The sequence below is a fragment of the Tympanuchus pallidicinctus genome, unplaced genomic scaffold, assembly GCF_026119805.1.
Source record: "Tympanuchus pallidicinctus isolate F22 unplaced genomic scaffold, pur_lepc_1.0 scaffold23, whole genome shotgun sequence".
Classification (NCBI taxonomy): Eukaryota; Metazoa; Chordata; class Aves; order Galliformes; family Phasianidae; genus Tympanuchus; species Tympanuchus pallidicinctus.
Window position 1 is genome coordinate 1,891,922 of NW_026294740.1, and position 20,438 is coordinate 1,912,359.

Here is a 20,438-nt window from a genome sequence, read left to right on the forward strand (position 1 = left end):
CAGGATGGGCACATACTGCCTGGGCTCATTTCCCTACTTACAAATGAGGTGTGCCAGGGCAGGAAGAAATGTTCAGCCCTCAAGTAAGGTGCAGGGTTTGACTGAACCAGCGAGCCCTGCACTGCTGCACTGGCGTGAGCTTGCTCCTGTTCTGCTTTGGCCTGGCGGCTCAAGCCTTTGCCTTCCCTGCCTCAGATTTGCCCTCAGATCTGTCTCCCTGTTTGGGGATATCCAGTCCAGGATGCCTGCAGGTACACATCTGTGGTTGTGGAAATGTTACAACCACTCTCCCCCTCCCTTTCCACAGCTCAGCTCTGCCATCCAGCTCTTCTCCCCTGTCACCACCTCTACTTTTGAGATGCTGATTGCTGCAACTGTTGTTGCTGCAGAAGTAGCATGGGATAGTGGAAATGCTGGAGCAAGGCCAGCAGTGCCTGCACTTACACAGTGGAGCTCTGGTAGTTCTTCATAGGCAGCCCCTGCTCCGTCCTCACCAACCTCTGGAAGGAAATCCCTGGGGGAGAAAGCAGAGGACATAAGCTATGGGGGTACCACAGGCCGCCCTGCTCCAGGTGCTGTCTGCTGTAGCAGGAACAGCAGCAGCAAAAGTCCTTACAGATGCAAAGCACAACTCGAGTGCAAGGGGAATGAGCCCAGGAGCAAGGGAGCAGTGGGAGAGGAACCAGAAAGTGGGAAGGGGAAGCAGCTCCATGTCCAGCCCCTGAAGCCCCACTGCTGGCTGCTGTGTGTTACACCAGTGATAATTCAGCAGAATCTGCCCCTTGCTTTATCCTTCCAGTCCTGGATGTCCCTGTGGCCAGCAGGTCACAGCCACTGTCCCTCCTGCAGGGACAGAGCCCAAGATGGCTCTGGTAGGACTGAGTCTAGCATGGGCAGCCCATGTCCCCAAGGTGCCTCCCCCAGGAATGCCCCCATGGTGCCATCAGGATGATATCTGTTGGACCTGGAGTCGCAGTCCTTGTGACTGGAGACAAAAGCAAAGCCCATCCCACCCTAAACAGCAGGAGGGGCATACTGGAAAAGATGGCATCAACAAGATCCAGCACCCTTAGCACCATGGCAGCCACATCCCAACCCCAACTGCTGCTTGACAGCCCCAGAGTTGCACCAACATGGCAGGAGTACCCACAGCCCCCTCAGTTTGCACCACTCTTTCAGAGACATCAGCCCCAGCTTGTAGATAAAAGCTATAGCATTCTTGGCAAATATTGACAGCAGCTTGTTCTCAGTTAATATTTACCCCATCTCAATCAAAACTGTTGCTTCAGCCTCTTGTCAGGTCACGGAGGCTGTGAGGTCCCGGCCAGTGTTTCAGCACAGGACACATTTTCACTGTTCTTGGCTGCTCTGTGGCACCTGCCCCCACACACCAACACTTCCCATCAGCTGCTTCATGCAGTGGTGGGGGAATCCCATTTGTAGGAGGGGAAAAGCCCTTGGATCGAAGTCCCCAGCTCAGCAGCCCTGGGCACTTGTTGCAGCATGGTAAGGGCAGAAGGAAGCAACATCCCCAGTGCTGGGGCTTTTCCAGTGGTCTTTACAGCAGGGCCCCAAGTGGTGTCACAACAATATATGGCCAAGGAGAAGCTGGGACAAGCATCCCTGTGATCACATCAGCCCTGCTGCTCCTTCTGGAGGCCAGGAGCTGTGTGATGGCCCAGACACACCTCTCCGGGTGGCCAGGGTCTCCTTAGAGACTTGCAAAGGGGATTTTAATGGTGGGCATCCATCCCTATCTTTCTTTGTCTCATTAAAAGATTAACAGTGTGCCCCTTGGGGCTTTGCATGGATGGAGACCTTGTGTTTCACATTCCATCTCCAAACCAGCTGTCTGTATTAAGGACACAAGGTGGTATCACCAGGCCCAGCTGCAGCCCCCATCCCCTTCCAAGCCTTCCCCAGCCCTGCTCAGAGCAGATCACGGCCCTGTGCAAGACAAAATGATGGCTGAAATCTGCTCTGTGCAATGACAGCTCTCCGTGAGCCATGGAAAGATGGGGAGATTAGGAGACAGGGCTTTTGAGAAATAATTGGAAGAGCTGCTCCATTGGGAACAACAGGATATCAGCAAAGAGTCCTTAATTAATTGGGGCGCTGCTGCCACTCCACATGCCCAAAGCCGGATCACAAGGCAGCATCTCTTCTACAAGGACACAGCTGGGGAGTTCCTCTGCCTTATGGAAACTCCACCCCACAGCAGGCTCAGACCCTCCCACCACCTTCATGCTGATGAATGGACCCACTGTTAGCACCCCCGTTATGCCACAGAGCATCTCGAGCAAAGGCTGTGGCTCGGCGGAAGCTGCTGGCATGAGCTTTGCCATGCAAAAGACCAGCAGACTGAAAGGCAGCCAGGAAATAGTGACAGTCCATGCTAATCCACACCAGCCCTGGGCCGAGATCGGATGCTCTCACTACTTTGCCCACAAGGCAGCACCTCAAAAACACATCCCCGAAATCCTGCCTTGCTCCTCCAGAGAAATCTGGTCGCACTCTGCATGCGCTGGGGGCTTTGCTCACCCAGGGAAGTAGCATCAGTGTCACACGAAAGCCCACGGCAGGGCAGGAGCACTCACCTGGTGCCTTGAGCTCATCACTGATGAAAGTGAGCAGCTCACGGAAAACGTCGCAGTAGGGCACGGGCCAGGTGAGGAAGCTGTGGTAGATGCTGGCAGCTTTCAGGAGCAGCTCGGAGTCTGGTGGGATGTGGGGAGCCTGCAGGGATGGGGAGGGGTGGTGAGAAAGGGAGCAAGGAGCTGGTGCTGGAGCTCTGCATAAAGCCCAGGGGTTATGGGGTGGGATGGGAGGAGGAGCGGATGGGATCAGGGCTCACCCCATGACACCCCATCCTCTTCTAAGGAAGAGCCAAAGCACCTCACTGGGCACAGCTGCAGAACAGCTTCCTCCCCTGCGCCTCCCCAGACTCACATGCCACAGCCTATATATAAACTCCCTTTTAACAGCCATAGATCCATGCAGATGAATCACATTGAAGTCTGTGCTTTTGCAAGACCTGGCAGCAATGATTTCCTCGGGATAATGATGCATTGTGCTAATAATAATGATAATAAAAAAATACTTCCTGTGAATGCTCTGCTCCTTTTCATTAGCATTGTCTGTGCATTTTGCCCAACTCTACAGTGCAATGAAAACAATTTGGCTTCTCTGAAGAGAGATACTGCCTCCCTTTCTGACTGACCCATTTTTAAATGCAAAGATTAAAGGCACCAAAGTGCATTTTTTTTCATCTCTTGCAGCTTGTGCAGCCGTTCCTTGCCCTTGATCCCTGCAGATTCATATGGGATCTTTTCAGAGAGGAGCAGACCAAAGCAGAGTGGGACCTTGCAGATGGCAGCTACAGGAGGTTGGGGAGTGCTGTGTGCAGCTGACTTACATAGAGGATGGCGTAGTAAAAAAGCAGGGCCAGGGGCATCACCAGGTCGTAGTCACACTTCTCCTGCACCTGTAGGAAACAGCAAAAGGGAGAAGGGTGAGCATGGGGGTGCCAGATGTTCCCCTGTGAGTGCATCTGAGCCCTCTCAATCCACACCACCGTGCAACCTTCCCCAACAGGTGGAGACAGCTCATCTCCGTGGGAAAATCCCCCGAAAGCACCCACAGAAGCAGCAGGCAGTGGCACACTCTGCCTTTACTCTTGAGAAGCTGCATCCAGCCGAGCTCCTGACCCTCTGATGCTCTCGATCCTTGCAGAGTTGCATAAAATTTTATGCAGGTGGACCAAAGCAGGCAGCCCAGCCCTGCTTAGGGATTGCAAATGGCAAAGCCCAGTGCAAAGCATGCATTTCTGTCCCAACCTCAGCAGGATTATTTCAAGGGACGTAGGGAGTGCTCAAAAGCAGGCTTGCAGACACCATCTCCCTTTGTTTACAAGCATGGCACAAAGTGCAAGAAAAATTTACGTACAGCACAACATAATACAACGTCATTGTAACAAGAGCAATCCCAGCCACTGAAAACAACTCGTCGATTAAACAGTAGTAGCAATCATGTTAATATTAGTGAGGCAGCCTTTCTTCCCTCAGAAATAAAAGGCAGCATTTACCCCATCACATGAACCCCAGAATCCCTCCGACATCATGGCATTCCCCCCAGTCCTCTGCCTGCAGCCCCAGGCGGCCCTGAGCTCTCCCACACAGGTTGGGCATGGCAGCCCATACAGTGAGTCTCACTGATGCTTCAGCTGCCCCAGCTCCATCCCCTGCACTGCAGGAAGCTGGGCAGAGCCTCAACAAAATCTCCGCATCCATCACTTTGGAGCTGCTGGACCAACATTGCCCACCAATGGGGTTTGAACACAACCCCGAATTGCCCTGCAAAGCTCCTCCCCAAAGCCAGCAGCCCCCACTCACCTCCTTGGCCTTGCCGAGGATTTTCTCCACCAGGATGAGGTAGTTGCCAGCATCCCTGCTCACCAGCTCCTGCAGGCTCCAGCAGTTCAGGCACAGCCCTGCTGCAAGGGAGACAAAGCACAATGACCAAATGGTGCTCACAGGAGGGATGAGCAGCAGGGAGGGGTCAGGGGGAGGTGTTTGATGCCTGGGTCATATTGCTATGGGGGAAAAAATAATCACACGCTAATTCTGGACAGATTTAAGCTCTCCAAACGGCGCTTGTCACAGCAGCATCACTTTTGACCAAGCCTCTCAGCACTCTTCTTGCAGCCCAGTGCACCAAAGGCAAAACTCAGATCCCAGCCCCTCTGCAGCCAAGGGTGATGCTCACCTCCTGAACAGCTTCCCAGGCCCTGCAGCTGCATGGTCAGACCTTACAGCAGCATCGCTGCGGGTGGTGAACACATCAGCATCACTGCTAAGCCTGCCCAGCATTTATTCCACCTCCTCAGTACCTCCAAACAGTCATAAAATACATGTAAACCCATCCAGAATAGCGAGATATTGAAAGAGAACTGCAGAAGGAGCTGTAGTTCCCTCTGTCCCTCACAGACAGGTGCTGGGACGCCCATGGTTTTCCTGGCTTCCTGCCATGTTTGTAGATGAATGAACAGGGCAGGAGCTGTTGCCCATTGCAAAGTTCCCTCGCTGCCATGCAACATTTTATTTTCCACAGATCAGTGTTCTCCAGCGCAACCTTTTGTTGTGGCACCTGATCAACGAGGGCACAGCCATTATGGACAGTAATTCAGCTCTGAGTTTTCCTTTAAGAGAAGTCAGTGCAATGGCACAAAACCAAGGCTCTCCTCTGGAGGACCCCAGCAGACCAAACAACTCAATGCTGCCCTGAAGAGCAGCACCCTCCAGGAAAACACCCAGCATCCAAGAGATATGGTCAGAGCAGACGGGAGCTTTGCTGACCTCAGCAAGAAGCAAAGCCCTGAAACACAGCTCCAGCAGGGAGGTTTGGGGTTAATTCAAGCTGTTTTGCACCCAAAGAGCCCAGCCCAGCAGAGCTGAGCAGTGCAGCACCAGCCAAGGAGCAAGAGGCTTCCTGCATGAACATGGCTGTGAACACAAAGGGCAGAGCCAGGCACGAGCCCTTTCCTTCCTCTCAGTGCTGGCACAGAGGAGGAAGCAGCAGTGTCTCAGGCAGGGAAATACTAGGATGCTTCCCTGGAGAAGTGCTGGGCTGAATGCACAGCAAGCTGGGAGCAGGGGAAGGCAGCAGAGACAAGAGCAGGGTTGGAGGGAGGCACCGTGCCAACACAACGCAGGGCTGAGGGCTCTGACCCATTTCTGTGTGTTCTACAGGAAATCTGAGCTAAAGCAAAGGATGCAGCAAGGCTGAGTTAAGGTTGCTCTGAGCAGAGGAATTCCTGTTAGACTCACAGCCACGGCAAGGTACTGGGATGACCCACAGCAAAGCAAACAGTGCTGGGAAGCTACAAGCTGCAGGGGCTGGGCTCCTCAATTTGGCAACGAAGCGGTAACCAAAAACACACCAAAACAGCTGCGTCCTTGCTAAAAATATTCTCCAGCACAAAAAGCAGCTCGGAAATCCTGGACACAATAAACAAAGACTGTGCAGCAGAGCACCATCAGGCATCGGGCAGGACGCTGGGTGGGAATTCCCTTTTGTCTCTGCAAAGTCCTGGTCAGAAGCATCACCTTTCTGAGCACTGGGAGCAGAGTTCAACCTTGTATCCAGAAAGAAAAAAAAAAGGCTCTTTGAGCACTGAAGGTGATGCTCTTCACAAGCACAGGTCAGGAACGAGAGCCCCAGATGACACGAATAGCACATGAGCCACCTGCTCTGCAAGTGTCTCCTCCATCCCTCAGCAGGTGCCCTGTGGGCAGCCAGGCCACAGCTGGGCACTGTGGTGGCACCAGGGCACTTTTATGAACAGAACCGAACAGAACTGCAGAACAGCACCTGGTTTATGAGCAGAACAGGGGCAGGATGCAGCCAGGTGGGAAACCACATCCAGAAGTTTACTTGCAGCTGCTCATCCGAATCAGTACAGCTCAGCAAAAGGACAAAGGGAGGATGTACACTGAGTGCACACCGAGAGCTCAAACCAGACTGTCCTGCACTTGCACTTGCTTCACCAGTAGCACATTTCTTGCTCTGAGATACAAAAGAGGCTGGCGGTCTGCAGGGAGGGCGCAGCTTGGGGGCACCCTTGTATGATGCTGGAGCCTTGTTCCCCATTATCTCCTGTGAAAACACTGGTGGGGGGAGATAGGAATATCCACCCATAGGAAGTGCTGTGAGCAGAGACCCAGGAGGCTTCAATTGCTGTCAAGTTCTGGCCCCGTGGGCGGCCTCGGAAGGATGAGGCTCTGTGAGCAGCACTGTGAGCCTCCTCCTGCTGCAGCTCCTTCCTGACCTCAGCTGCTGCGGCTGCTGCTTCCCTTGCGCTGCTCATAGAGGGGGGAGCATCAAATGGGGATAGATAGATAGATAGATAGATAGATAGATAGATAGATAGATAGATAGGGAAAGAAGAACCTTTACCCACGGTGCTCAGGGCGAGCATCCCGGTGCTGTCAGAAGTGATGCAGTTGGAAGGAGAGAAAAGCAGAATGCTGCAGCTCCATTTCCAGGCTCAGAGCCACACAGGTGGGAACCCGCACCACATCCTGCACTGTGTGCAGCCATGGTGCTTCCAGCAAACCAGGGGATGGGGAGGGCAGTTATCCCAGCCATAAAACACCACACCAGGCTGTGAGATCAGCTCCAGGGTTACAACCTGTAGGGCTGAGAGCTAGTGGTAGTTCAGTGTTCTGTTATTAAACTGGAGCACCCCAACTACACAATTCTGATATTTAGATGACTGCATTCAAGCAGTGCTTTCAGCCTCCCTTCACTTAGGAGGAAGTTTTTCAACCAGAGGGTGGTGAGGCACTGGCACAGGTTGCACAAGGAGGCTGTGGATGCCCCATCCCTGCAGGCATTCAAGGCCAGGCTGGATGTGACTCTGGGCAGCCTGGGCTGCTGGTTGGTGATCTGCACACAGCAGGGGGTTGGAACCAGATGATGTTTGTTGCCCTTTTCAACCCAGGCCATTCTATGATTCTATGATTCTATGACTCATTAGAGCTGAGCACACCAATCTGAGCCCCACTATTGTATCATCAGATGCTGCTCTGGCTCTCCAATGACCTCCATCCTTCCTCAGCAGCACCTTCATCCTTCCTGGCACCAAGCAACCCACAACACAGACACAGCATTCACCTCTCCCTGGGACCTTTGGGGCACCAGGCTGCCCTACAACTTCCTTAGCATCTCCCCACCCATCGAGACCCTCAGTCCCAATCCTCCTGCAGCCCTTCTCACACCTCTGATTTCCCCAGCAGCCAGACCCAGTGCACTCCTCCACCAAACACTCTGTTCCTGTGAGCAATACACCGTTTTGCTTCCTGTGGCACACCAGGAGTTTACTACCACACCCAGCAATGAGGAATAAGGCAGTCACACTGTGCCCAAACGCATCTCCACGAAGGAAAGCACAGAATCACAGAATTGTAGGGGTTGGAAGGGACCTCCAGAGATCTTCGAGTCCAACCCCCCTGCCAAAGCAGGTTCCCTACAGTAGGTCGCACATCACGTTTGCTAGCACTTTTCCACTTGATTCCTCCCATAAATGCTGCAGTGTAGGAGGGATGCTCAGTTTAGGCTCCTGAGCTCACTATGTGCTCTGGGACGTAAATCTGCAATGCCAAAGCACTCTCACTTCTGCCCTTTGCTGATTCCACAAACCTCAGCAGCTCAGTTGCTCACGCGGGTGAAAACGTCACATCGGAAGTGATTATTCATCCTCCCCAGAACAACCTCCTGCAAAGTTACTGTGCAGAAATTTTACCTCCAGTAATTTAAAACGGAGCAAAGCCCCAGCAGTGCTCCAGCCCAATGAGCTGCAGCATGGAAAACCTTATTTTGGTGCATCGCACAGGGAAAAAGGAGGGGAGTGCAAGTAAACTGGGAAATAAAAGTAATATAAGAAGTTGAAAATGAAAAAGGAGAAGGATGCTGCCCAGCTAAGAATGAGACAGAGATTCAAGGAAAATAGGAGGAACAGAGCCCTGCCATAAATAGCAGCATAGCTCTGACACTGGACGGCCATAATAAAACTGGTGTTTGTTGCACAACAAAGGCAGGAGAACATGAAAAAATTCCCACTCTGTTTGTGCAAATAGGACATGTTCTACTACGCTCTGTTTTCCCTACACCACCTCACTGCAGTAACAAACTACTTCCTATAACAACAGCAAGTGGGTCTGACTCGAAGCAGCAGCTCTTCCAAGGCTGGGCAGCACTGCTGCTCCCATCCCTTCCACCCACAGCCCTTATTTTCGCTAATGAGCTGGAAACATTACAGAGTGGTTTTTAAAAGGCTACATCATGCAGCCACCAGCACTGAGGGGCTGGGATTAGTGAGTGACGTGCGGAATGATGAGCTGTAATGATGGGAAGAGGTGAGCTGTGAGTGGCACAAGGAGCTGCCCAGGCAGAGGCATTCCTACAGGCACGGCCACGCTTCCAGGAACCAGGAATGTAGGTCACACTTCAGGAACTGGTACCCAGAATGCGTGGAGGCCCAAAGGGCTTTGGTGCTGGTGATATCTGCATGAAGCAGGCCCTGCAGCGATGCTACAGCCCCAGAGCCAGTGTTGCTCCTGTGGGTCTGGCATCAGACAGGAGATGGTTTGCAGCTCCTCCTTGACCCATGATGGAAAAGCAGAGGAGGCGTGCAGAAGAATTGCACAGACATAAAGAAACCTGGGTGTGACATCCCTCATGTTCACTTCTTTCATCCCCAGGTGGATACAGGAGTGATTTAATTGCAGCCTGGAAGTACAAGTACGAGGATGAGAATTCAAAATGTGATATATAAGAACAGTTCCTGCTTGTTGCAGCTCTTCCCTCACCTTTGCCACCCTGAATCTTGTCCCAGTGCTCTAAATGAGGCTCCCATCTTTATGGCCAGCACGGTATCTGAACCAGATTAGCCAGCCGATATCTATATCTCAACAGTTGCTTCTGACAATGCAGCAGGGATACGCCCAGAGGGTCTGAGGTCTTTGTGCTCCAAAGCAGGTATTCCTGGCTGATTACATAAAGGGGCCTTTCCTTGGAGTGAGCAAAGAATCCTCCTCTTGGCAGCTCATGCATGGGCACCTGGCAAAACAAATGGCTGCTCTGCTCAGGGTGCATCTCTGTATGACCTAACCTGACTTGCTCAGCCACTCAGTCCACCCTCCCACTGCTATGAGAAACTCAGGAAAATGGACTGGATTGGATCCCACCTCTAACTTTGAATGCTGGAAGGGACAAAAGGCCGCTCAGCCTCCCAGGAGCACCAGCAGGTCTGTCCTGTCCAGGTAGGTCAGCAACAAGAGGGTAAAGCATGCAGAAACAAAAGGGTCTGCCCCATCAAGGCTGTCAGGGAGCTCACGATCAACAGGTCACCTACCAGCCCATCTGCTGGAGACAGCATCTCTGCTAAGCCCGTGCAGACATCTCTCCAGTGCATGGTAGATCCTGTCCTCCGTGCACGTGGTGTGCTGCATTTTAATTCATCTCCTAAGGAAAGAGAAGGAAGAAGGTTAGAGCTTAGCTGAGAGCATGGTGACACTTCTGTAGTGCGCACAAGATGCTCCTGGTAAAATGTCCTGCTGTTACTGCCTCCTGGCACCTTTTCCAACCCCAAAGCCAATGACATTCACCCTTTGTTGTCCTCTCCCAGTCCTTCCCAATCATGGCAAAGAAAAGGAGTTGCACACATCCATGACCAACCGTGAGGCTGTAGGACCGAGGCACCCAGCTCAACCCATCTGCTGCCTCATTGCTTCCACCTGTGGCACAGATGGAGTCTTGCTTACATGTTTGTGGGTTAGCCTCCATCAGAGATAGCATTGCAGGAGCTTACAGTTGCAGCACCTTGCAGGGGAAAAGCAATGGCAGCCTTCAAGATTCCACTGCTTGCATTATGCGTGGATCATCCTTGGTGTCTCCAGCACTGTCCCCTTGCTGCTGTGCAGCCAATGTGGACAGGATGTCGTGTGGCCCTGTGGCAATGCTGGAAAATACCAATGGGACCTCAGCCCCAGCATCTACAGGCACTGTGAAACTCTGGACTGTGTGCCTGGCTGTGCCCTTTCACAAAGTGCTGCTGTCTCAGCTCTCCCCACGGCTCAGGTGCCAGCCCAGACCTCAGATAGACTGGACTGGGGACATGAGGATTTTATCCCACCCACTCCAAAAACTGGGACATCAGGAAATCAAAAGCCATTTGCCCAGAACCTCTCCTTAGATCTGCTCCACCTCTGAGCAAAGAGGTGCCCAGGGCAGAGAATCCCTCATCCCCTGCAGTGCCTGCCCTGTCTTCGCCAGAGACCTCAGGACAGTCACCTCTCTGCTCCCAGCGCACAGAGAAAGGCTCTTGCGTTTTGGTTACAGGTGGCACAAGAGCATGAAAATATTCCAGGAGAAGGAAATAAAACTTGCCAATATTACAAAAGACATCTGTCAATGAGACCTTTGCTGTCAGCCTGGCCAGGACAGTCATACATTTCCCAAAGCTACCCCAAAATGTTTGATTTCTTCTATTCGGTCAACACTCGATGCTCAGCAGACACTTCCCCACCAGCAGGAGCAAAAACTGAGGGATCTCAGCAGAGGAGTCCCTCCGTCTGCCCAGTGCTGGCTGCTAATAAATAGCCCCTAATTGCCATCAATCCCTCATAACGTCCCCCCCAGGGCTGAGGCTCCGGTTCCAACACTCACCATCCCTCAGCTCCGAGCAGGTGAAAGTGAAGCCATCTGGAAGCACTGACCTGCATGGGAGATCTCTCCTTTGCCCTGAGAAGGCTCCCGTGCTCCTGCCCCACCTGCCACTGCCACGCTTTGTTCTTACATCTTCTAAAGTTTTGCACATCCACAGTGTGAGGAACGCCCGCGAAGCGCCCTGCTGCTGTGCTGGGGACTGACTGAGAGCGGAGCTGCACAGCACCTTACTCATGGCTTGTGGTGCAAGCAGTGACTAAGAGCACGGCGTGACTCACCAGCACCGTTCCAACACCCGGCTCACAGAAATACACCTCCTGCACGTCAGCTTGCTCCAAGCACAGCTCGGCTCTCGGAGGGGAAGGGTGATGAGGTGAGCCCTGTGCCAGCCCAGCTGCCCCTTCCCAACGCCTCAGCACAGAGCAGGCAGGGAACATAAGGGTGAAAGATGACAAAGATTTTATCGTTGTGTTCTAAACCAGAGAAAACACAGAGCCTTTGTTTTCTTTTCCCTGGTGTGCTACGGACCACACAAGGATTCAACCCAACGGGTGCTTACAGAGGCATCTTTCATGGGAGAGCGCTGCCTGTTCACCACAAGCAAGAGGGAACTTTTCAACCTCTTCTGCTGTTTATTCCCCAAACTCTCCCTTCCTTTCCACCCACACTGGGCAAAATGACACAAGGCAAGGGACAGTTCTGGATGTAATCGGACTTCCCACAGAGCTGGGAAGAAACCAGGGTTAAGGTCAAGGGTTCAGATCGATGGGAGGGTGGGTAAGCATTGATTAAAAAAAAAAACAAAAAACAAACAGAAATCTGTCCTCTCCCTCCCTCCAGCCAGACTCCCAGCAGCAGAGCTGTTAGATCTTGACCCTCCCTGCAGGCTGGCTGGTGCGAGGTGCTTGGAAGGGATGGCACAGACACTGCAGGGTGAAGCTGTGGTCACGTTTGCAGCACGCCAAGGGGGCCCCAAAACCCTCATCACCAAGACTGATGGCTGCCTGGCTCACATCTAAGCAGAGCAGCATGTTGCAGAAGCAGTGGGTTTCCCTGCCTTCTTGCCCCTTGCTCACAGCTTGGACCCCAACAACAACTATGGGACTTCAAGTCCTGGATGTCCCTAAGACAAGATTGCTTTCTCTTCTCCAGTAGTAACAGTGCACACTGTGAAAGCCGCCTCCCAGCACTGGGAAAGCTGTCATCACCACTTAGAGAGAGAAGTCAATACTTGGAAACATCAAGTAGCTTTTCTGCTGTCCTACAGCGAGTTGTGGCACAGCTGGGAGGAGAAGGCAAACCTTCAGCTCTCCAGGCACATTCCTTATCCTCATAAAGTCCTCGTGCTACATCAGCAGTCAGAAGGGGTTGGAATTCTTCGCAGCACAGCTAGACCTCATCCACTTGGAGCCCTCTCTGCCTCCCATCACGCAGTCCATACATATGGCTGCTTAGCAGAGGCAAGCATCTGCCCCTCAGTGCCCATGGAAACATCTCCTCCACCACTGCCCCAATGGAGGTGGCAGGAGGAACTGACACAGACCAAGAGCAGAACCAGAAACCACAGCATGGATCTGGGCACAGGACCTCACAACAAAAGTACAGTTGGCTCTGGCAGCCTTGCATCACACCAGCAACATTACTGCTGTGACAACACTGAAGCTTTCTGGTTTCCTTCAGAACAGAGCATTCTTGCCTCTTGGCTTTGTTTTGGAGAAATGAGCAACAGTTTAAGCAATGCCACAAGCACAGGGCAAAGGATCCTGGGGCATCTGTGAAATTGTCCCAGCAACCCAAATGCATGCAGAGGTTTCCAGTTGAGTTTGCTTCCTCTGTGTGTCACAGTTAAAAAGGTGGGCAGAGCAACACGTTTTTCCTGTTAACCAGTGCTGAATAGGTAAGCACTCATCCCTTGGCACAAAGAGGGGATTCACTGATTGCTGTTCTCCTGCTTTCAGGCAGAAAGTTTGCCAAAATCCTGACATTTTTGAAGCATTTATTTATGGATTCTCCTGCTGGCTTATGGAACTTGAGGCCACAGAGAGCCCTCAGGCACTCCCAGCTCCAAGACGCGTTTTCCACTCGGTTGACACAGCCTGTGGTTACCCTGCTTGCCTTTGGTGCCTTCAAACCTTTCCTTTTCTCAGCTTTCCAGCTCAGGGTTAGAACAAATGAGACCTGAGGCCCTTGGTGCCCAAGTGCTGCTGCCCCTCTGCATAAAGTCAAGGAGATGAGAGAGGCCACCAGCAGCTCCACGTGGTGGGGACAGGGCAGGTGAGAAGGTGACTTGGGAGGCACACATCTGCTTCTCTGCATGGTGGGGCACCTTTCTGTGTTGAGGTCCACATAAGCCCTAGCTGTCATCCAAAGAACTTCCCTGGTTTCCTTCTACTGTAGTGGAGCCCAGGACACCACTATGAGATGGGAACAGAAGGAGATGCTCAAAGACCAAATCCAGTGTTGGTCTTCCCAAGTGAAGGAGTGAAGAGAATTAAACCATCTTCTGTGGGTACACCAGGCACTGCCTACCCCAGAAGCAAGCAGATTCCTGCCTGCCCACCCTAGTGCTCTCAGAGGCAGCACTGCAGCCAACATCCTGCTGGCTCCCAGCCACCTTCCCAAAGAGGAGAAATGCAGGCAGACATCAAATAAGTCGAGATCTCCCCTTCCAGAACAGCAAATCCTGGCAGTATCTCCTGTGGCTGGAAGTCCTCCACCTTCCTGCAGGGAAATCTGAACTGGGAAGCACAGCCCTGCTCTCCAGAGAAAGCCCCTGGGTACTTTCACAGCCAGATAACTCCCTTTCCTGCCCTGATTGCTTTGAGGCCGCTGGCCGAGCATCCCAAGCAGGAAACAGGAAGGAAAAACAAGTGCTTGACCCACGGGAGCAGGTCATGAACACACTGCCCAGATCCACGGGCAGTGGCAGCGGGTGGAAGGATGGAAGGACAGATGTGGGTCACCTTGCAAAGCTGCTGACCCATGGGTTAGCACAAAGAGGGACCTCAGCACTTGGCTTGCTGCTGCAGCAGGGCTTAGGGCACTGGGGATAAAAGCAGCGATTCTGATGAGGATAAAGGAAAAAGGAGCTTGGGCTGATGCTGCAAAAGAAGGAAAAGCACTTAATTGGGAATTAAAGCAAATGGATTCTAAGGAGAGCTATTTTTCAGGGCAAGGTCCTCCTACCAGAGCATCAGCAGGGATCTTGGGCAAGGTCATGTGCCCCAGGCAATACTTGCTTGCTGCCTCCCTGGAAGGTGCAACAGGAGCAGAGCAGCACAGGAGCCCTGGGAGCTGCATCCCCACTGCACTGCAGCAGATGGTGCATGCGTGGTTTCTGCTCCACCAACAAAAACATCTGCTTTTCTTAGATTACTCTGAGCTCTTGGCTTTAACTATCCTTAGCTTGCAGGATTTTATTGCTACCTCTACACCGTGCAGAGGAACCAAAGATAGAAACTCAGAGCTGAGAGCAGGAGCAGCTGGAGGAAGTCTTTGTAGAAATCAGGGCAAAGAGGGGAGGAACCTGCGAGTTTTAAGATTCAAACTTCAACCGTGATGTATTTACAGCTCAGGCGAGCGCCGGTGCATCAAAGAGCAGCAAGATGGAGGTGATAAGATGCTTGTTCAAGCTGCATAAAGGCAGCATATCAGAAGATCCTGGAGGCAACTGGTTTGACAAACATCCTTTTGGGGCGCTTGCAAAGGACAGCGTACCATGCAAACACCCCAGCACCACATTAATTCCTTACAGACCCACAGGTTCCTGCCCTGCTGAGCAAGCACAAAAGCTGCTTTTAGCCCAAGAAGTAACAGCACTTCATGCCTTGGCGGGGATCATGACTGACCTTTGCTCCTTCAGCTGCAAAACCTCACCTCCAGGGAGCCTCCGTAGCAGAGAAGCAAAGTAAGGGCAGAGAAGCCGTGGTACAGGCTGCCCATGGAAGCTGTGGATGCTTCATCCCTGGAAGTGCCCAAGACCAGGCAGCCAGCCCAGAGGGATGGACCTGGGTGGGTTTAAGGTCCCTTCCAACTCAAACCATTCCGTGATGATATGACATGGAGCATCTTTTCCAAAACCTGACACCGAAAGCGAGCCCTTACTGAACCTGGCACAGAAGAACCAATGACATCAACTACTGATGAGGCCACAGCGGGCAAACGCAAGTGAGATCTGCTTGGGTGACAGCACCCACATCCCTGCAAACCACCCACACACAAACCCACTACATGTTGGCTTGCCCAGAGCACCGCCTCTGCTGCTGCCAAGTAAAAGTACTGGTTTGAGAATGAGCCCAAAGACTGACAAAATTGCCTTGGGTTACTTGAGAAGAGGAGAGGGTCCAGAGGAGAGCCACAAAGATGATCAGGGTTCTGGAGCACCTCCCATGTGAAGACAGGCTGAGGGAGCTGGGCTTGTTCAGCATGGAGAAGAGAAGGCTGCAGGGTGAGCTCATTGCAGCCTTCAGTACATAAAGGGAGCCTACAGACAGGAGGGGAGTCGACTCTTTGAAAGGGTGGATAACAGCAGGACAAGGGGAAATGGTTTGAAGTCGAGGGAGGGAAGATTTAGGTTGGATGTCAGGGGTAAGATCTTCACAGAGAGAGTGGTGAGGAGCTGGAACAGCTGCCCAGAGAGGCTGTGGATGCCCCGTCCTTGGAGGTGTCCAAGGCCAGGCTGGATGGGAAGCTGGGCAGCCTGGTCTGGTGTTAAATGTGGAGGTTGGTGGCCCTGCATGTGGCAGGGGGTTGGAGATTCATGATCCTTGAGGTCCCTTCCATTCTGTGATTCTGTGAGAAATGCACCCTATAGAACTGCCCCCTCTCCTCATCCGTGAAGCACAGAACTGAACTACTCAGGACAGCCTACAAACATCGATCACACCAAGGTCCCCATGAAGCAAAGAGCTGAATTACTGAGGGCAGGTGACAAATGTGAATCACACCAAGGCCCCCCTGATGCTATCTGCTGTACTTACACATAGTGAAAGACAACCAACAGGCAAGCAAAAAAAAAAACAACAGGAAAAAGGATGTACTGCTACCCCCTCCCTCTTTTTCAGGGCTGGAAAGGCACACTGAGGGGTGACCAAATGCAATTGGGGCCATTGTTGTGAATACTTGCTGCCATCAGGGTACCAGAGGATGAACCAGAGCAGAAACAGCTTCAAGGAGCAATGCAGACTCAGGGGTTTGGTGCTGAGGAAGTAGGATGCACGAAGCAATACACACCAAGGAGAAAAGTCCAGACAGAGTGGTGCACTTGTGATAGAGACATCAAGATCATGGGAGATTTTGAGACAACCAACACCACATAAAGATGAAATTGCTGTTGTGTTAAACAAGGAACACAGGAAAACATGGACACATGGAGTGTGCAGAACTACAGCCAGGAATAAGCATTCATCCATCACTGAGAAACTCCACCTTTGAGGTTTCCAGCTACTGGGATGTATCTCCATTGGAAAGAACAGGACAGTGCTGAGAGAGCCCATCAGCATCGGTAACAGCCCATTTCTGAAGGGCAGTGATGTCCTGCTGAGCCACAAAGGCTCATTTCCACCAGCAGTCATGAGAACTGGAGAGCTTACTAAGACACAGAGCTCGCTCCTTGCTCTCACTGTGCCTGAGAACGGGGCTGAATGAGAGACTCCCATCACAGACAGGGGAAGCACCTAACGTGCAACAGTGGTTTCAGAGACCTTTTAATATTAAAGGGCACCTACAGGTAGCTAAGCAGATCTGGACTGGATGAGGCAAACCGTAGACCCAGGCATTAAGTGTTCGCAGAACACTTCGGCTTCTTTACAGAAAGGAGTCCAGACCACTTCATGATGCAGATTTGCCAAAGGAAACGGCTCTGTGGCAAGGCACAGTCAGGAGCATCTCATAAACCCACAGCTGGGACACAGCATCCCTAAGCAGCAAACTGCAGGATGGTTCGAGTGCTCCCAGCAGCTGCACGGCCATCACTTTTGCTGCTCTGCTGGCAAAACAGCATATCAGTGTACAGCAAAAGGAAACATCTCTGGTCAGAAGGGGGGGGGGGGGTCCCCAGACTAGAAAGGCAGCCAAGGGCTGGAGCATCATCCTCACAGGAGATGAGAAGAAGTCACCCAGGAGGAGCAGAAGGAAGGCAAAGAGCCACTTTCCCATCACAAGCAGCTTCTAGTTTTGCATCCAGTCTTCTGTCTGCAACAGCAAGCCCATCAAGAAAGCATCCCAGATGTCATAAAACAGCCAAAACCTGGAGACAGGATGCATCACATGCCCAGAGCCGGGCAGGGGAGCCGAGGGCAGGGAGGAATTAAGGTCTGGGCAGGGCTGATTTAGTGCTCATGCAAGTTTTCCAGCTCTGCAGCAGCGAAGCTTTGCTCCCAGGGAAACGCAGCAAGCTGCGAGGCTGCATTGCCGGCAGGCAAGAGCAGGGAGGGGGAGAAGGGGCGGAGGGGAAGAACCACGAAGCTCCCACACGTGCGGTGTGTGATGTCGGAGCCGGCAGCGCTCAGCATCACGTAGCCCCGAGCGGCAACGCCAAATAAAGAAACGCAGCGCCCTGCCCGTCCCCGTGCATAGAAAGCACAAGCGGTGCAGCCGTGGGAAGCGGCGGACTCGATTTCGGCTCTGCACAGCCGCAGCCCGCTGAGAGGATCGGGCAGGGGACGGGCTGCTGTCTGCTGGTTGGGGAGCAGCATTCTGAGCCTCTGCTGAAGTGGGACAACTGGGCTCGGGGCTGTGGCTGCTCGGCCGTCGCTAAGCTCGCCCAGTTTAGGTGACGAGAAGGAAAAGCCGAGAGGAAGCTGAGGAATGCCTAAAACACGTCAGCTCTGTGCTAATGCCTCCCTCTGAGCCATTCGCGATGCTGCAAGGGGAATTATTTAATGGGATTTCCCAAATTCCATCCCTAAGATTACCGTATTTGCAGCCGGGGCTTAAGGCTCACGGGGTGAAGAAGCTGAGAACACCAGGAAAGTAAAATCCAGATGGGCAAAAAACTGCCATTGCTTTTCATTTCAGACTCAAAGTTGAAGGCTCCACGAGAAAAAATAAAGATGCTCAGCCCTAATACTGCACACCTTTTCTGTCTTTGAGCTGACAGAGCCTCAACCATGATTCACAGCACTGGGAGCCAGACTGACATTGACAGAACCAAGTCCATTGCCCCAGTGATGCTGGAAATGCTGCCTAGGGTCAAGTTTTCAGAGGACTGCGGGTTTAACAAGCAAAATCATGGTAGCAGCAATAAAAAGGCTGCAGGAAACTTGGCAAAAAGAATAAAGTAATCAGATAAACTGCTTCAGAGTGAACCAGCTCCTCAGTGAGTCGGAGTGAACCCCAGCAAAACGCATCTGCATGGAGGGTGCACAAGGGGAGGAGTGGGGGGGAAGGGGTCCTCAAGGGCTCAGAATGAAACTTGCCAGCCCATCATTTTGAAACAGCATTCACACTCATCTGACTGCAACTCTGAAAGTAAAAATCGAGCCACAAGTAGATGAAACTTGTAATTTCAGACCAAATAAAACATTTTCCTCCTCCATGCACAGGTATTTCGGTTCTCACTGCTAAGAGACCCCCACTGAGACAGCTCTCCTGGGCCCAGTCTGACACCAGTTTTCCACAGCACTGGGTAGGGACACCAGCACCCAAACAGGCACCTGCTACCAGAGGTGCTGCTGTGCCCATTCTCCCATCCCAGCAGCCCCAGGCAGCTGCAGCTCCAAGCTCTGATCACACTCCTGCTCTCAATGGCTCACCAGCACCCCTTCTATGGAAACCCTGGCAACATTCAGCTTCTCAGGGCTGGAGCCAGATGCCAACCTCACAAACACAGCCAGGAGAAACATCTCGCCCAGGTCAGAGTGGTGAACCTGTGGCATCGCTCCAGGAAGAGGAGAGCCGGGCGCTCTGCTCACAGCGCAGTGCTGCAGGTTCTTTGGTTTTATTTATTATGATTTATTTCATTCTGTTGAATGGAGAAGCTTTTCAACCATTTCCCAGCTGGCTTCCCCACTGGGAAGAGCCAACCAGGACAGCCAGGCCCAATGAACCCCCCAGGTCTCCGTGCTGACCTGCCAGATGGCTGAGAGCAGGAAGGAGCTCGGCTCAGCACAGCAGCACCGGCGGATTGTTTATCTGCTGGTTCCTGTTTTTAGTTTTGTCTCTGTTTTCTTTCTTTGTTCTAAAATTGTGTTGCAATGGCGATACCTGCTCTGAATGGACACGCTGCTTTGAAGCAGGAACCAGCTCAATGCTTCGTGTTGTTCGTTTTGTTATCTAATAAAAGAACAGAGACCCCAGCCCTAAAGTTGGCCTTTAACCCTTCAACGTTTAAGTTGAATTTGGAGCAGGGATTAATTCAGGAGTGAACCCAGGCACACAGGAGCCCCAGTGAGAAGGCACAGCCCTGGGTACATGCCACCCTCCCAGACCCAAAGCTGACACTCACCTGTCTTGGGATGAAGCCACCAGCTCCCCATACTGGGAGACCAGTTTGAGTGATGATGGGATTTGTCACCAGCATCAATTCAGGGGAACCAATCCACAGAGTGCCATCCAAATCCTCATTGCAGATGGCATCTACAAAGACACTGCTGGAGCTGGGTGCTCTGGTCCCAGGCAGGAGGTGGGTAGGAGTGGTGATTTCACCAGGAGGATGCTGCCAGCAAAAACCTCTCACTCACATCACTGGGAGCTCATGGCCTGGGTTCCTTCTCTCACCGAGACACACAGACAGAGGTCCAAGAGGTGACTCATGGAGAGAGAGCTTGAGGGTTTGATGCTCCTTGGGTTTGGTTCCCAGCAGGCCAGAAAAGCCCACCAACCCTCAGGGAGGACCATACTCCTGAAGGATGTGGGACAGCAACACAAGCGGAGCACTCTTGCTTCCTTCATGCTGCCATCCCAGCACTGATGCCCTTGAGCACTTGAGCAGTGTCAGCTGCATTCCCCTCCTCAGGGTGACCCAGAGGAGGGCCTGGAGCCAATTTGGGGCAGCCTGGCATGGGACAGGCCAGCCACCCCTGACACCAGCAGCAGTCACTGAAGGAGTGAACCCTTGCCAGTCCCAAGCCACAAGCCCGGATGGGAGCAAGCTGTGCTCCAGCTGCAGCTCATGAACACGTCTGGCCAGGCCAGGTACCAAAAGCTGTATTTTTAGCAAGTCAGGGTTGATTCCCCAAAACGGCTCAATTGAACATCTTTTCATGCAGTCC

The 20,438-nt window shown here is 52.5% G+C and overlaps 1 protein-coding gene across 4 annotated transcripts in view; it reads right to left on the reverse strand.

Annotated features, from left to right (window-relative positions):
- PIK3R5 (phosphoinositide-3-kinase regulatory subunit 5) overlaps window positions 1-20,438 on the reverse strand; it is a 49,044-nt gene that overhangs the window by 12,218 nt on the left and 16,388 nt on the right. For 3 of the 4 annotated variants that reach the window (XM_052687998.1, XM_052688000.1, XM_052687997.1), the window contains exons 2-6: window positions 9,914-10,023; window positions 4,392-4,492; window positions 3,416-3,484; window positions 2,598-2,736; window positions 445-514 (exon numbers count right to left, since the gene is read on the reverse strand). In XM_052687998.1, coding sequence (XP_052543958.1) covers window positions 445-514; window positions 2,598-2,736; window positions 3,416-3,484; window positions 4,392-4,492; window positions 9,914-10,010 — 476 coding nt within the window. In that variant the 5' untranslated portion in view covers window positions 10,011-10,023. The remainder of the gene's footprint in view (window positions 1-444; window positions 515-2,597; window positions 2,737-3,415; window positions 3,485-4,391; window positions 4,493-9,913; window positions 10,024-20,438) is intronic. The other variant, XM_052688001.1, reaches the window with a different exon arrangement.